At 48.3% G+C, this 15,555-nt stretch overlaps 1 protein-coding gene across 50 annotated transcripts in view; it reads left to right on the forward strand.

The window, feature by feature from the left end:
- The window catches only part of SORBS1 (sorbin and SH3 domain containing 1), a 220,411-nt gene that overhangs the window by 198,793 nt on the left and 6,063 nt on the right, over positions 1-15,555 (forward strand). For 22 of the 50 annotated variants that reach the window (XM_045569093.1, XM_045569092.1, XM_045569106.1 and 19 more), the window contains 3 exons: positions 778-1,551; positions 11,619-11,678; positions 12,267-12,457. In XM_045569093.1, coding sequence (XP_045425049.1) covers positions 778-1,551; positions 11,619-11,678; positions 12,267-12,457 — 1,025 coding nt within the window. The remainder of the gene's footprint in view (positions 1-777; positions 1,552-11,618; positions 11,679-12,266; positions 12,458-15,555) is intronic. The other 28 variants (XM_045569122.1, XM_045569123.1, XM_045569127.1 and 25 more) reach the window with 6 other exon arrangements.

A 15,555-nucleotide genomic window follows, 5' to 3' on the forward strand; every position in this document is an offset into this window, starting at 1 on the left:
GCAGGACCTGGGGACCAGAATGACCCTGTGATGGTGCCTCTCTTCTCTCATTCTCGAATCGTTTCCTTCTTTCCTACCTGCCCACCACCGACCCCTGCAGAGGGTTCTTGGCAGGAGGCATTAGATGGGCTGACCCAGGCTTTCCTACCTGGCAAGATCCATGTCCTGTTGTCTCAGGGGAGAGAGAGTGAGATTGGGGCAGGGCACTCTGCTTTGTCAGAATATGGGGAGCTCAAGTAGATTTTTCACCTGACTGTATGTAGCCAAGAGTGAGCATAAAATAAGATGACTACACTACTCGTACTCCCCTCTGGAAGATTCTGCTGAGCCCTCTGGAGAGAATAAAAGCCCTGGGAGGGCCAGGGCAATGGCAGCCACTTTTTGCCCCCATGGTTCTGGGTCTGGCCTCTGATGGCACAGGTGACTGGAGAGGCTGTGGGGAGCTCCCAGTGTGTCCCTCTGAAAATCTGATCCTGCAGAGCCACCTGCGACTACGCTGATGGGAGCCTCCCTCCATCTCCATACAGTGTGCCTCTCTCCCACCACCCCTGTCGCCTGCACACACCACGTGCACGCTCTCGCTCACACCCACATCCCGACTTCTCCCCAGATCTAACCAGACGATTTCCTTCGTGGGCACCAGCGTGTCCTACTCATCCTCTCCATTTCATTCCTTTTTATGTACCCTTGTGATTATTTTCCTCCTCTCTCCTTTATGCTGACGCGTATGCCTTTGCTTCTTTCTTTTGTTTTCCTCTCTCTCCTCTTCTTTTTAAGTTCCCCAGTCAGAGCAAGCTCCTCATGCCAGCCCCCTCATCTCTGCCCCATACCCGCAGAGCCCTGTCCCCTGAGATGCACGCCGTCACCTCCGAGTGGATCTCGCTGACTGTGGGGGTCCCCAGCAGGCGTTCTCTGGCCCTGACCCCACCCTTGCCGCCTCTGCCAGAGGCTTCTGTCTATAGCACTGACCACCTCGCCCTGTTGTCAAGGGCTGGCCCCTCCCTGTCTCTCAGCCTCCCACAGCCAAGTTGGTCAGATCGTCCCACCCCACGATCGATGGTTTCCCCGCTGGCCCTACCTGCCCCCCACAAAGCCTACTCCCCAGTACCTGGCGCCCAGGCATCCCTTCACATCAATGGAGACAGTGGTGTCCACATGCCACCTTCAGGCAGCCGCCAAGATAGCTTCTCCCAGCCGCTGCTCGGGAGCTCTGATAGTGTCATCTCGGAGCTTAGCGATGCCTTTAGCAGCCAGAGCAAGAGGCAGCCGTGGCAAGAAGAGAACGGACACTATGAGAGGAAAGCAGAGAGGGAGGCAGGTGAGAGATGCCCTGGTGGACCCAAGATCTCTAAGAAGAGCTGCTTGAAGCCTTCAGACGTGGTCAGGTGCCTGAGTACTGAACAGAGACTCTCAGATCTCCACACCCCTGAGGAGAGCCGGCCCGGCAAGTCCCTGGGTGGCCCTTTTCCAGGAAGGGAGGCTGAGCAGCCAGAGCGGCATAGAGGTGGCGAGCAGGCTGAGAGGAGAGCTGCTCAGAGAGGTGGGAGCCAGGTAGGCCTGCCGCATGCCGTGTGTGCCCCGGCGTCTCACCCCAGCCCGTCTGCCGAGGCCGAGCGGATGCCGGGGGGACCGTTTGCTTGCCTCGGGAGCAAAGAGCTGGCCCAGGAGGGAGTGGAGGGGGTATCAGTTAAGTTGTCAGGGCTGGGGACAGCTGGAGAAAAGGACAGGATTTATTCTGGCCCTTTGAGGTGATTTGCAAGTTATTCCCCACCTTGGGCACCTCTGGCCTGGTGCCAAGGCCCATGAAATGCCAGATTTCCTCACGTCCCATTTGTGCCTTGGAGATCGCCCTCGGTTTGCTCTGACTAACACAGCTGAGAACACCAGGCATTGGTGTGGTGTGGCGTGGTGTGGTTTTGTGTAAGTTGCACTTTGTCTCCATAACCTGTGGCGCTCTGCTAGTGCTCAGTTCTGTCAGGTCTTCGTCCTGTCTCGTGTTCATGTGGGAGCGCAAGGCCTTTGTTCTCCGTGAACAAAGGTGTTTTGGTTCCGGGGAGGAGCATGTGGCCCCCCTGGGGCCCTGGCAGGCACGGGGTATCATCAAATGGGCACGCCAGGTTTTAGGTGACTGTCCCATCTTCTCTCTGGGTCAGCCACAAAGATTTAGAGTTTGGACTAAGGTGGCTTTAGGGTGTTTCGAAGGCTGAAAATTTTTGCGGAGAAATGAACTTGGCAACTAGACAAATCATGATTCTGATTTTGGCTGTGCTGTTTACTACCCCAGAAGTCAAAGACTTTGGGTAACTTCTCCAAAGTAGCTAGGTTTGAACGCCAGCTCAACTTTACCACTAGATGGTAAACATCTAGTGATTTGGGAGTTACTTCTCCTCTCTGAGACTCAGCCTCCTTATCTGTAAAATGGAGAAATGCCTACCTCAGAGTAGTTGAGAAGATTCTTTGAAATAACATGTGTAAAGTGCTGAGCACAGGGCTGGGAATGTGGTCAGCACTTTATACAGGGAAGTTATGGAGCCACCATCTTGGGTGATCTAGAACTGCTTCTAGAACTGAGAATGTTCTAGAACCTCTTTACAACCAGATGGAATTCCTGAAGATGTCTCCAAACCAATTATTAACTATGTGTTATATACGATGCCCACAGTAAACTGCTCAATCCTCAGTCTGGCGATTCCAGTTTCTCTTTGAAGATTTATTTATTCAGTCTATGAACATTATTAGTTCAAGGCCTAACAGTGCTTAGGGGTCATCAATCTCTGCTTTTGAGGAGCCTGTGTTCGGTGAGGCTGGCAGTCACAGTAGTGTCACCAGGGCAGTAATGGCGGTGTGCTTGGAGGCCACAGGAGCACAGAGGCCTGAGACACACTGGGCCAGACTTCCAGTTCCAGCCTAGCACACACGGGCCCTGGGTTGGGGTGTCAGGAGTGGGGTCTTGAGGGTGAGCCGGCGTGGGGCAGTTGTAAGGATTCGTGAGGCAGTGAGCGGAAGTGTGGTGCTCTGTATGTGCTAAGGCTCCCTGACGGGGCTTCCCGGGTCCAGCCCCTCGTGTGCAACTGCGGGAAAGCAGCGATCCCTGACACAGGCTTGGCCTGGCTCCAGAACAGGTTAAGGAAAGAATGGTTTGTTGGGCGAGGTGGCGAAGTGGCTAGTTGAAAAGAACTAAACGACTCTGACGCAGGAACAATTCTGTAAATGTTCCAAGTCAACCCAAGGTGCCTGGAGACCTCCTTATCGTCAGCGGTGAGTCACCATCGCAGCCCGATTCCAGGATCCCGAGTGTACAGGAAGTGTGCGCGGTGCCGGAACTCCGAATGAGGTTGGGGTCCATGCTTCCTGCTTCCTGGCGCAGGATAGGAGTTGGGGAGCTGGCAACACCAGAGATTACGTTGATCAGAAAACTGCGCTTGTTGGAAATTGGTTTTCCTTTCTTGGTGGCCCTGCAGACCCCACGCGTACCACTTCCTGTCCCTCCCTCCTCCTGCTCTCAGGCACAAGCGCCTCCTCCGTGGGTGTGGCCAGGCTGGCTCCCTGGTGAGAGCCGGGGGTTGGGTGGGAAGGGCTGCTGCTCACAGACCGCATCTGCCCTCCCCTTCCCTCCTGGCAGCTCTGGAAAGGGGTGGGTGCTTCAAAAGGGGCTTCTGCCTCTTGAGCCTGCTTTGGGTGACAAGCTAAAGATGGAAAGGACTGACATGACAGCTATTCTCTGATGGCCCTGGCAGGATGGCATGACCTCGGGCAGTGTCACTTATTTGGGTAAATGCATTCCAGAACACTTTGCGTCAAGAAAATTGCCAGCCGTTATTCTCCTTGCTGATCCAAAGAACTGAATGAAAAGGTCAGTTCCATCGTAGGTACTGGGGAGCGAGGTTGTGTATTTGACCAATAAGTAGGGGAATTTTACCTGAGGGCCTTAAATGAAAAGACATTCTGAAGGGCTTAGACCATTTACTCTTTCAAGCATCTAGGATGTTCCGGGCACTAAGTGCTGCAAAAGATAGAGATGTACACCATCAGGGCTTCCATTGAGATGTTACGTGTTCTAGGGAGCCTTTCTTGACGGCCTCCCCGCAGCCCTGCACGGCTGGATTAAGTGCTCTGACTTTGTGCGACCACAGCCCCTGCACCTGGCCGGCAAGAGCACTTCTCAGCCCTGCTGCATTTGCCCCTCTTCTTGCCGGAGTTTACATAGGGTATTAGTGCCCTGAGGTCAGGGACCTGATATGTGGAAGGTGCTCAGTAAGTATTTGTTTAATGAGAGAAAAGACAAAAGGTGACTGACCCCAGCCAAAGGAGTTTATGATCTCCGTTGGGGAAGACAGACATGTTCACAAATAATTATAATGCAAACAGTTCACTCTGGAAGTTCAAGGTGGGGAGAAATTATCAGTAGCCGGAAGGGGAAGGTGGTTGTCTGGAAGGACTTCATGAGAAAAGTAGCGTTTGATCTGGGCCTTGAGGAACAGGGAGTTTCCCCACAGGTGTCCAGCAGGAGGGCAGCATTCAAGGCAAGTAGCCGGAGCAAAGGCACAGAGGTAGGAACGTGCAATGTGTGTGGGGACAGCGGTGTGTCCCTGGTTTGGGGGAGCCTTCCAGTATCTGCAGGTAAACAGAAGGTTCTGGAGAAGGGGCTGGGACCAGAGCATGGAGGGTGCTCCCAGGCGCCTGTGTTGTTTATCAGCACCTCCTGACAATGTGTGGAGTCATCTTCCTCATGGTCACGGTGACCCTTGTGAATCAGTCCTGCTTTGCTGCTTTCCTTCCCCTTAGTGACCTGTCTACGCCTCAGCTCTGCGGGTGTGTGAACCCTTCTTGTCAGATGGTTCGACTTTTCACTCCTAAAGTGGGTTCACATTGGGTCAGTTGCTTATGTTGTTAGGTGTATTTTCTTTGAGCAACAGAAGGGGGTAAATGAGGTCTTTAGGGAAATCAAAACGAGTGAGAAGAGCACTGGGTTGGAAGTGAGGGTTCTAGCTCCGGCTCTAACACTGGCCTGCAGAGCCTCTTTAAGTGAGTCACCTCTCTTTCCTGGAAGCTTCTCTGTCCATAAACAAAAGATTCAGACAAGAGAATGGAAGTCCTTTTTAGCTCTGATATCCTATCATTAGCTGAAAATCCTATGAGAATTTCAGTTGAAATGAGAAGAATACATTCAAAATTTTAAGTTAGGGGGTTTATTATAGACCTGCAGACCTTCATAATTGAAAAAATGGAAGTCTTTCCTTTTATTGTTTTTGGGTACCCCCATAATATGCTGAAATAAGAAAAAAATGGAAGTCTTTCCTTTTATTGTTTTTTGAAGGGCAACTTAACTAATTTGGCAAAGACATACAAAATGCCCAAGAGTTCAGAATTATCAACCAAGTTCTTGGATTTTGTTGGTTGTAATTTTGGCCAATAAGGTTTAGGACAATCAAGAAAGTGAAGGGGAAGATGGTCTTGAAAATCTCCACCATTGGCATTATCAAATATTTTCTCCAAGATAGAAGCACTGTTTGCTGACTGGCATCCAGCCTTGGTTTTCAAGAGTTTCTATAATTTGTGAGAGAGTCTCATAGATTTTCCTTTTTTTGTTTGTTTTTATTTAGGAGAGAGAATCTCACTCTGTCATCGAGGCTGGAGTGCAGTGGCACAGTTACAGCTCACTGTAACCTCAAACTCTTGGGCTCAAGTAATCCTCCTGCCTCAGCCTCCTGAGTAGCTGAGATTACAGGCTCTCGCCTCCATGGCTGGCAAACTTTTTGTAGAGATGAGATCTCACTATGTTGCCCAGGCTGGTCTCAAACTCCTGGCCTCAAACAGTCCTCCCTCCTCAGCCTCCCAAAGCGCTGGAATAGCAAGCATGAGCCACCACACCCAACCCAGTATTTTGAATTAAAAAGAATCTTTAAAGATCATCCACTCCAGTGACTCATCATAGCTTTTTCTGGATCACAAAACCTTTGGGAATCGGAGGTCAGCTGAGGACTCCAGGCCAGGAGTTTGGAGAACAAGGTGGCACACACGGTTTCGTATAAAGTTTCAAGAGACTCATACCTGTGTCCATCCAAGAGCTCCCTAGGAGTCCATGGACTGCCAGGTTAAGAGCCCCTAGTAGATTACATTTGTACAATGAGATGAGAAAACAGGCTTGAGAAAAGTGACAAAACTTTTGTGATGTCAATTTGGTTCCTAAGGGGAAGGAAGCCAATCAAGGGAAACCGACTCAACTGAAGACAGATGTGCTCTGGTGACTTCAGAGGTAACATTCCTCAACTACGTTAGTTCCCAGAAAGATCAGAACAAAGGCACAGGCCTGCTTTAAGGATGGAAATCAGAGACAGGGAAAGCATGTGATGCAACTTGCAAGAACAAAAAGGAAACAAATTTTAAGACACTCAAATAAAAGTGGGAAGCATTTTCCTTTGACTCACTCAGAAGGGAAATCTCTAGATAAATACAGAAGGTGGTTAGCAGTTTATGGGATGGGGAGAAACACTGGCTGCAGTTCTTCACAAAAACCAGCAGACAGTCTCTCAACACTTAAGGTGGGGAACCAAGACCCAAAGCTAAGTGTCCACCCTTTAAAAGGTGTTGGGAGAAAGGGTACCTATCAGTGGGAACCCAAGTGCCAGCAGGAGGGCACTGCACAAGTTAAGGTGACCTCTTGGTCAGCACATCTCTCCAGCTCTTCTGGTGCCTTCCTCTGGCGGAGCACAAGCCAGAAAGATCAGGGTGCAGTGGAATGCACAGAACTTGGAGTCTGGGAGACTGATGTGTGAACCCTGGCTCTTCAAATTCCCAGCTCAGAATTGCCAGGTCTTAGTTTTCTCATTTGTAAAATGAGGTAAATACTGACCACCTTCTTGAGTATTTATGAGCATTAACTGAGATATCATGAAGATGAAAGCACCTAGCACAGGGTATGTAGTTGAGACTCAGGAAATACTCACCTTGTGATTCTGAGGTCCCAGGGCAAAGAAACAGTTTACTTTATCCTCCCTAGCCTGTTCCACGGAAGAGAGGAAGATGGGAGGGAAAGAGAGAATAGGAGAATCATTTTACTTTGGGTTACACAAATCTAGAATTTAGAAAATTTGGAATCTGCACTCCCCAAATTAGTGTCTCCTACCTTGAGCAGAGAGGCGTAAGCTGCCCTTGGGAAGCTTTTGGTTTCTTTGCACTTTAGTCCGTATCTTCCATTGCTCTCCCAACTGTTTATGAGTGAAGCAGAAGACTGTACGTAGTACAGCCTTTGAAGGGAAGGCCAAGCGTTGGTTGAGTCTAGGTGGTAAGCATTTGAACTAATTGTTTATAACTAGTTTTATCTTTAAGCTGCAGTCGTCTTGTCAGTAACCTCAGTAGGATAACTCAGTGGAGTCAGAGGCTGTGCTGAGAGTACTCTGGAGGTTTCCAGGAGCTGAAACCCAGGAGCCTGAATGGTTCAGGCCTTCTGACTCTTGCAGAGCTTGCCCATGGAGTGCCAGTAGCTACAAATCTCCTATCACTATCCTAGGGCAACCACTTGGGATACTTCTAGAAGTGAACTCTCCATCCATATCTAGAAACTGCCATCAAAAGCCCTCCCCCTCCCAGTCTTCAGCAGGCAATGAGTGGTCTGCTGCCTCGCTTTAGGCAAGTCGGCCCTATCCAGTCCTGATTCTCAGCTCCTAGGATGGGCACACTCCAGTCATAGAGCGTTGGGGCCAAAAGGAACATTATGTAAGTTATGTCTAATCTTCTTATGTGTTTTAGAACTTAAAGGCTGAAGAAGTTAAGCATTTTGCTCAAAAGACAATCAGTTAGTGCCAGAGCCTGACCTGCAGCCCAGATTTTGTCACTGTTCCACTGGGAGGTCAGGGAGGTCACCAGAAAGGTGGGGTGGGGTCTGAGGAGACAGGGGGCATGAGATGACTAGAGGAATGCCATCTCTGCGAGACTTGGGCAGGTTGGGGGGCAGCAGAGACTCTTGCTGTTTCTAGAGGGGATTTGGGGCCATGGAGTAGTTGAGTTTCTCCATCCTGTCCACATCCCCAGGACTTCCTGCTGTCCTTTAGCCCGTGTGTAATTTATTTTGGGCTTCAAGGCTTTGGCACCCACCCAAGGCTGGAAGAGGATGCTTAGGAACTCCACAGTAACGCCAGTGTTGTGTGGATCCAGAAGGATTAACAGCTCCAGGAGGCTAAGATCAGATTTCCGAGGGACTTCTGTGATCTGAGGGTAGAAGGGCAACACGGCAGCAGAGCAAGGCCGCATGCAGGGTCTGCCATGTGGGGAGAATGAAACAAGCACCCCAGGCCAGGAGGAGCAACTTATGTGCAAATACGGAAGAAAGTAGTTTCTGGGTCAGCAACTATTGCCTGCTTGCTGCTATGGAGGAGGGGAGTGTAGTGCATGCACGAGTGTGTGCAAATGCTGGGCAAGGTTGTTTTTGTAAACACATGAAAAATGCATCTGGAATGCATCTCCAGAGTCTGAAATGTACTTAGCATGAGATAATACTCCTGTTGTTCATAACCCTGGATGAAGTCCTGGTTAGAACTTGTGTCTTCTCCTAGGCTTAACGACGCTCAGACACTGAGGGCCTGGGGAGGGTTGACGGTGGCACTGTCCAGTGGAAACCTCATGTGGGGCACACGTGTAATTTAAAATTTTCTAGTAACCACAGTAAAGTGGAACAGGTGAAATTAATTTTAATAATGTATTTTATTTAACCCAATATATCCAGAAAATTATTCCTAAGATTTTACATTTTTTATTTTATACTGTTTTCTAAATCTAGTGTGTATTTTTACACTTATAGCACATCTCGCTTCCCACTTCCTTTTCTCACTACTAGCCACATCTCAAGTGCTCAGTGGCCACATTTGGCTACTGGCTACCATATTGGACAGCACAGGTTTAAAGCTGTAAAGTGGCTAGAAAATGGGGCCAGGGAAAGAAAAAAACATGTGCCTAGAGGGGAAAGAAAACCTGACGCTAAACAGCCTTCAAAGTGAAAGGCTGACCGCTTGTGATATTTATTATTGGTTTCCATCTCCACTGAGAGCCCACCCCATGCTGTGTCCCCCACCTTCCCTCCCCCAAAAGCTGGTTTACATTTCAGCTATATGAGATGTTTTATTTAAACCTAAATAGAGAAAAAAATTGAATCTTAGCTAATAGGATAAATGTTTATCTTGCCTTCTTCCTTCATTTAGTCAACAAATGCTAAGTGAGGAAGCCAGTCATCCCTGCCTCTCAGGAATGGGGTTAAGTTTGTACTGTCCAGATGTTAAGGCTATGATGATGGTTATCCTCTGCACTGGGTCTGGCCTGAGACCAAGGAAGGTACTAGCTGGGCTTGCAGTATCCTTTCCAGCCCTGTGGTTCCTTGGGTTAATGAGTGGTTGCTATTGCTGCACTCCATACCTTTTACATAATGAGATGTCTTTGAACACCTAGTGTAAAAAGTGCTCAAGAAGAGAAATTATAGTGCCTGCTTTCAGAAGAGGCAGAAATTGGGTGTTGCTATCATGGTTACACTAGCAATCCCATCATGACCACAGAAGGAGGTAGTATATGGAAATTAGATACCAAAGGGCTCTGCTCAGTGGCTTTGCCACCATGCTGCACAAAGTTGGTCTGTGAACTGGCAACATTGGTAGTACCAAATAGAAATACAGAGTCTCACCACATACCCCGGACATAACAAGTTGGAATCTGCATTTTAACAGGATTCCAGGTGATGCAGACACACATTAAAGTTTAAGAAGCACGGCTCTGCAGTATCCCAGCTAGTAATGGTCAACAGCAGCCTCAGCTTAAACGGCTGCTGTGGCAGGCAACTCACTTCCTCTTGAGGCAGCCCCTTGTCTGGTTGGACCATTCTTACTTTAGAAACTTTTCCCTTCTGTCAAGTTAAAACCTGCCTATCACTATCACACACTCAAGGTGCCCAGAATAAGACTCATTCTTCTGAAAGCCCACATAGTAGATGATTAGAAATGTTCATTTCTTTCCTTGGTTACCTGGAAGCCTTGATCCAGAGGCTGATGGTGGTGAACAGAGCCACACAAGGTCAGCTCCCAGCCACCTGGCAAAGGCTTGAGGTCCTGGGACACTATAGAAGGAGCCTGCGATGGGCCCTTCAGTCCTGTCTCTTCCTTCACTCCTGCCAGGGTCTACGGTGGCTGGTTTGAGTGATTGCGGTTTGGAAGGGGTTTGGAGAACTTGAAGGGACTTTCCAAAAAGACAGGAGTCATGCCTGGGATGGAAATTGGCCCTGCAGCGCATGCTAAAGGATGAGGACATTTACAGTGGAGATGGATCGGCAGGGGGTGGGTGGGTAGGTGGGTGACGGGTGGAGTGGGAAGATCAACCAGGTGGTTTCACCTCTCGCTAGCTGCGATGTTGAGGAATGCCCAAAACCCCTCTGAGCATCAGAGCATCAGAGCATCGGCTTCCTGGGTTTTTACAGGATGATAAGCCATGTCCTGCCTGTCTCCAGGGTTTCTGTGGGACTCACTGAAGATGAGCGAGGGAATGAGGTCAGTGAGCACACCTGATAGGGTGGAAGATGGGCTGAGGGTGAAAGACAAGGTCAGGGGGATAGCAGGTGAAGCCAGGAGGACAAGGCCACCACTGACTCACTGTGTGACCTTGGGGGAGGCCTCACTCTCTCTGGGCCTCTCTGAAACAAGTGGGTTCTATACACAAGATTTCTGAGTGCCCTTCCGGGAGGCCCTGGAATTGCTGTGGCCTGTTGCTGTTATTGCACGTTACCTAGAGAGTCTCTTTGAGGATGGCTCTTCAAATACTTGTTAGAGAGGCCCTTCCTAGAGCTTAGAATTGAGTCTTCTCTGGGGGAAATGATTCCAGACACTCTGCCCATGAAGGCCTGGCCTCTATGATGGGAGCCCCAGTCAAGTGGCAGGTCTGCTTGGCTTTGGTTGCACCTGTGTCTCTGTGTCAGCGTGTGGGACTTTGGCTGTTGAGTGGAGAATGCCGGTGTCATTTGTACATGTGTGTCAGGACACACAGGCCTGTTTCTGGAAGCGAGCTCTGCCATGCAAGCTCTCTGAACCTGTCTCATACCTCACTGGAGTGTGTCGTGTGTGGACATTTCCAGGGGAATGGTCTTGGTTGATACTTCAAATATTATAAGTATGGAAGTATGGCAGACCTGATAGTTCTAGGAGCCTGCTCTTCCAGGGAGGGCTTCCAGTCAGCAGAGTAACTGAAACTGGCTCCTGGTACAGCCTTCCCTAGGTGCTTCCTGGCTGAGGGTGCAGGGACCAATGTGTGTGGCTCATGGAAGGACTCGACTGTTCCTACAACAGCCCTTCCATGTCTCTCTCCTGCCAGTCTGGGGACCCTGTGGTGTTCATCCTCACTTCACTGCAGCCATGTTTCCAACTTCCCATTTCATTGCCCAGATGCTTGCCTCTAACTCTGTGCATTTGCATTTTCTCCTGTGCGCCCACCATGTTGTTGTGGAAACTCTGCAGCCATAGGCTGCGAGTCTCCAGTGTCATCCAAGTGTCCCGGTGTGGTACGTGTATTTGCTCACACTTTTATTTTGAATCCTTTCCAATGTGACATCTGCTAAAATGTCTCCCTTATAATTTGCTTGGTGATCACAGCCTTCTCATCATTCATTGAGAGCAGGACCTGATCTCACAGAATCTGAAAAGAGCTATGTGGTAAGATGCCTGTTGAATAAGACTGCAGCTTTTCTAAAGAGAACCCTTACTGGCTTCTAGAATCCAGACTAGAGTAATTCCGGGTTAACTCACAGAGCCGTTGTTTACAAGAGTTCTGTGGCTATTGTAGCAGGGAGAGATGTTAGGCCAGCCCCCGCCCCTCAAAAAAAAGCAGAGGAATTTAGAGATAATTCTTCTACTCTGCCTACATGTGGGATTAAATGAATGTATTAGTGCATGATGGGGGATACGTACTTGCATTTCTACCCTGATATTATCCTATTCGTAACAGTTACTCACTAATTACAGGCTTTTATGCTGCTACCTTTTTTTTTTCTTAATATTCATACTAAATCCCAAATTCTTCTGTATCTTACCTGTTTTTCCATGCTTACGCCTGGATCCCTCCTGCACTCCACTACTGGAATATCTATTTTTTTTTTTTAACCTGGATCTTCAACTCTGTTTTTTCCCTGGACTTATGTGCTTCGTCTGGAATGTTACATCTCTTCCTCTCTTTCTTTTTTTTTTTGTCCCCACATTGACTGTTTTATGGGGGTTTCTGGATATCTTGGGGCCACCTCACAGGAAGCGGTTTGCAATGAGATCATAAACATTGCCGAAAAATCTGTTCATTACTGCAGCACTGTGTCTCATCCCCTTGACTTTCATCACAAGGTATCCCCTTCTGACAATAAATCATCTTTAATCATTTCTCAGCAACCTCAAGCCCAGCAGCGAAGAGTCACCCCAGACAGGAGTCAAACCTCACAAGATTTGTAAGTATTCTCAGCAAACTTCGATTCTCAGTGTTCTTGGGGGGACTGTTGGCCTTAGAAAGTGGGTTGTCGGCCGACTGCAGGGGCAGTCGTTTGGGGAGGATGAGGGACTCACTACCAGCTTCTCTAGGTAGGATCATATTTCCCATCAGCCAATGTGAAAACAGGTGGCAGCTAAATAGAGGGGTCATGGATTGCTGGGAGAGACAGGTGAAGAGTCAACTGCCATAGAAGGCAAGTGAGAGCTGTACCGACTGGCTTTAGGCCTAGTGTTGTAGGGACATAGAGGAAGGAGCAGTTAATTCTGACCGGAAATGAATGAACAAGGTTGATTTATTCATTCATTCAAAAAATTGGCTAGATACCTCCTATTTTTTAAGTACATTGAAGAAAACTCTGTTCACAGCGGAAGGCTGATTTGGACCATACGTGGAAAGACAAATTGGATTTTGAGAGCTAGAACAGGGAGGAAGAGTTCTTCCCAGCTGGGGGGACCGCATTTGCAAAGGCATGGAGTGGGTGGTGGTTGGAGAACTTGAAGAAGCCCAGGTGGCCACAGTCTATAGTTCACAGAGGACATAGAGACTCGAGAGGCAGGTTGGGACCAGATGGTAGATTCCAGAATATAAGTGAAATAAATTTGGATTTTATTCTGCAGGCACTAGGGAGCTACTGAAGGTTTGTGAAGTGAGGAACATATTGACAGCAGATTGTGTTAGGTAACTCTGGCAGCAGAGTGGAGGGTGGATTTCAGAGACGAGGGATAAGGATGTTGGTTAGAAGATATTAATCCAGCAGAGAAGTGATGAGAGCCTGAGCCAGGACCGCGTGGGCATTTTGTAACCTTGAAGTACATGTGGTTACCCATGGAGATGCGGGTAATGAAGAGGAGCCGGCAAAGGAGGCCGAGCAGGGAGATGCAGGCGGGGGTCCAGGAGCTTTTGCTTTCACAGAACAGAGCCTCAGTGTCAGGTCAGCAGCACCAAGGGTAGGAACGAGAGAGGCCAAGGGTAGGAACCAGGTGTTCTCCTTGGCAACTGGAAAGATCACTGGCGACCTATGATACAGCAGTGTTAGTAGAGAGTTGGTGGCAGATGCTGCAAGAGAAAGGGTTGTTGAGTCAGTTTGATGGTGTGTGGAGGGGAGTGGGCATTGGATGCAGAGACTTAAGCACATTTGCACCAGAGTAGGAGGAGTTGATAGTCGAAAGATGCAAATGAGAAGATGTGAGTGAAGGAAGAGCCCAGGGAAGGAGGTTCAACATGGCCAGGAGAAGAGACTGCTCTTTCGTCACATGTGGGAACAGAGGCAGGAAGGTGAGTGGAGCCCAAAGACCGAAGTCTAGAGGTGGGAAGGTTAAGGTGCTGCCCGCAGCAGGCTTCCATCTCCAGAAGTCAGGGCAGAATGAAGAGCTCTCGGCTGGGTGGGGGGCACCAGAATCAGCAGGAGAAGTGGGTGAAGGACTCCGTGGCACAGTGTGAGGCCCATCCAAAGAGCTGACTGCGGGACCCAGGTGGCAAGAGTGAAGGACTTTCTCCAGTCATTCTCCACTGTCTGGGAGTGAAGACAGAAGCAGACATCAGAATTTGTTTCCCAGAGCCAAAGTTGACAAAGCAGCCATGGTGGAAGTCAAGGGGACCAGGCGTTCTGAGACGTTGGCGAGGGCGTGTGTTGGAAGATCGGCCATGGGAATCCAAATTGCATAGGAGACAGCAGGCAGATACAGAAACATGAAAGAAACACAGTCATTTATCAACTGGGAATTGATCTGCATCTCTTAACTCCTCATAAGAGATCTTCCTTTTGGTGGCCAGAAGTATCAATACGATTGGATAAATATGTAAAGTGAAATTGTCCCTTTGGTTTTAGCAGAGCAGAATGAACCCCTTGTTTCTAGTATCTCTTGCCCACACTCTGGAATTCACTGATACCTACTGGAAATGGTAGATAATTGGCTCATTTGCAAAGTTTTGCCTGCTATGTGGTTGTGTTTCAAAATACTGAGTAAACAGAATTGTGAAGTTGGTGCATAGTAGGTGCTCCTTAAGTGTTTGTTAAAGAAAGAAATAAAAACAAAGCTTTTCCTTGATGCCAAAGCAGGTATCACATTTCACCACAGCAGTCCAGCTGTCTCCAGTGGCTGTTGTTAAAACAGAACAGCACAGACCTAATGCCTCAGGCCAACTAGCAAGCAAATAAAGCTTTTACCCCCAAACCTCACTGGGATGGGGAAAAAACAAAAAGATTTCAAGGGTTTCAGAAAAATGATATCCAAATTTAACAGCACTTAATGAGGCCAGCGGGTACAGTGGCTCATGCCTGTAATCCCAGCACTTTGGGAGGCCAAAGCTGGAGGATCTTGAGGCCAGGAGTTCAAGAGCAGGCTGGGTAACATTGGTGGGGTGCGCCTGTAGTCCCAGCTACTCAGGAGACTGGGGCAGGAGGATCTCTTGAGCCCAAGAGTTCAAGGTTGCAGTGAGCTGTGATCGCACCACTGCATTCCAGCCTGGGTAACGGAGTGAAACTCTGTCTCTTTAAAAATAGAAAGGAGTTAATGAAATGTGTTTAAGTGGTAGAAAAAAACCAAGGTAGTTTTGTTAAACAGTGAGGTAGTTGGAGTATACTATATGTATATATTTTTATGTATATATATGTGTGTGTGTGTGTATTTATAATTGCCTATGTTCTCAAGTGTATATGACCAGAATGTAATGTCTCTGGGCCAAAGTAACTTCTAATTATTCTTGATAATCTACATGTATGATCCTATGTTAAGGAAAAGCTTACTTTACTTTAAAGGCAGAGGGTAAGGGGTGCTCTACATAAAAAAATCTTGGCTCTGGTAACCAAGTGAAAATAGCTAAGAAGACTGATCATGATGTGCTGGTCAGGAGTTCCCTATCCCTGTCAGTCTTAATTATCATATGTTGAATGTATCTCTTCAAATGCTAAGTTAGCAGAGAAATAGCCAGTAAAATACTTTATCCCCACTGACGAGTAGGAAACACTACTTAAATGCTGATTTAACTGAAATGGGGTTTTAAAAGTCTTTATTTAATCCTGACAGTGTTTGAGTCACTCATTATTCATTTTTCTCA

This window comes from Lemur catta, chromosome 14, assembly GCF_020740605.2.
Source record: "Lemur catta isolate mLemCat1 chromosome 14, mLemCat1.pri, whole genome shotgun sequence".
Lineage (NCBI taxonomy): Eukaryota > Metazoa > Chordata > Mammalia > Primates > Lemuridae > Lemur > Lemur catta.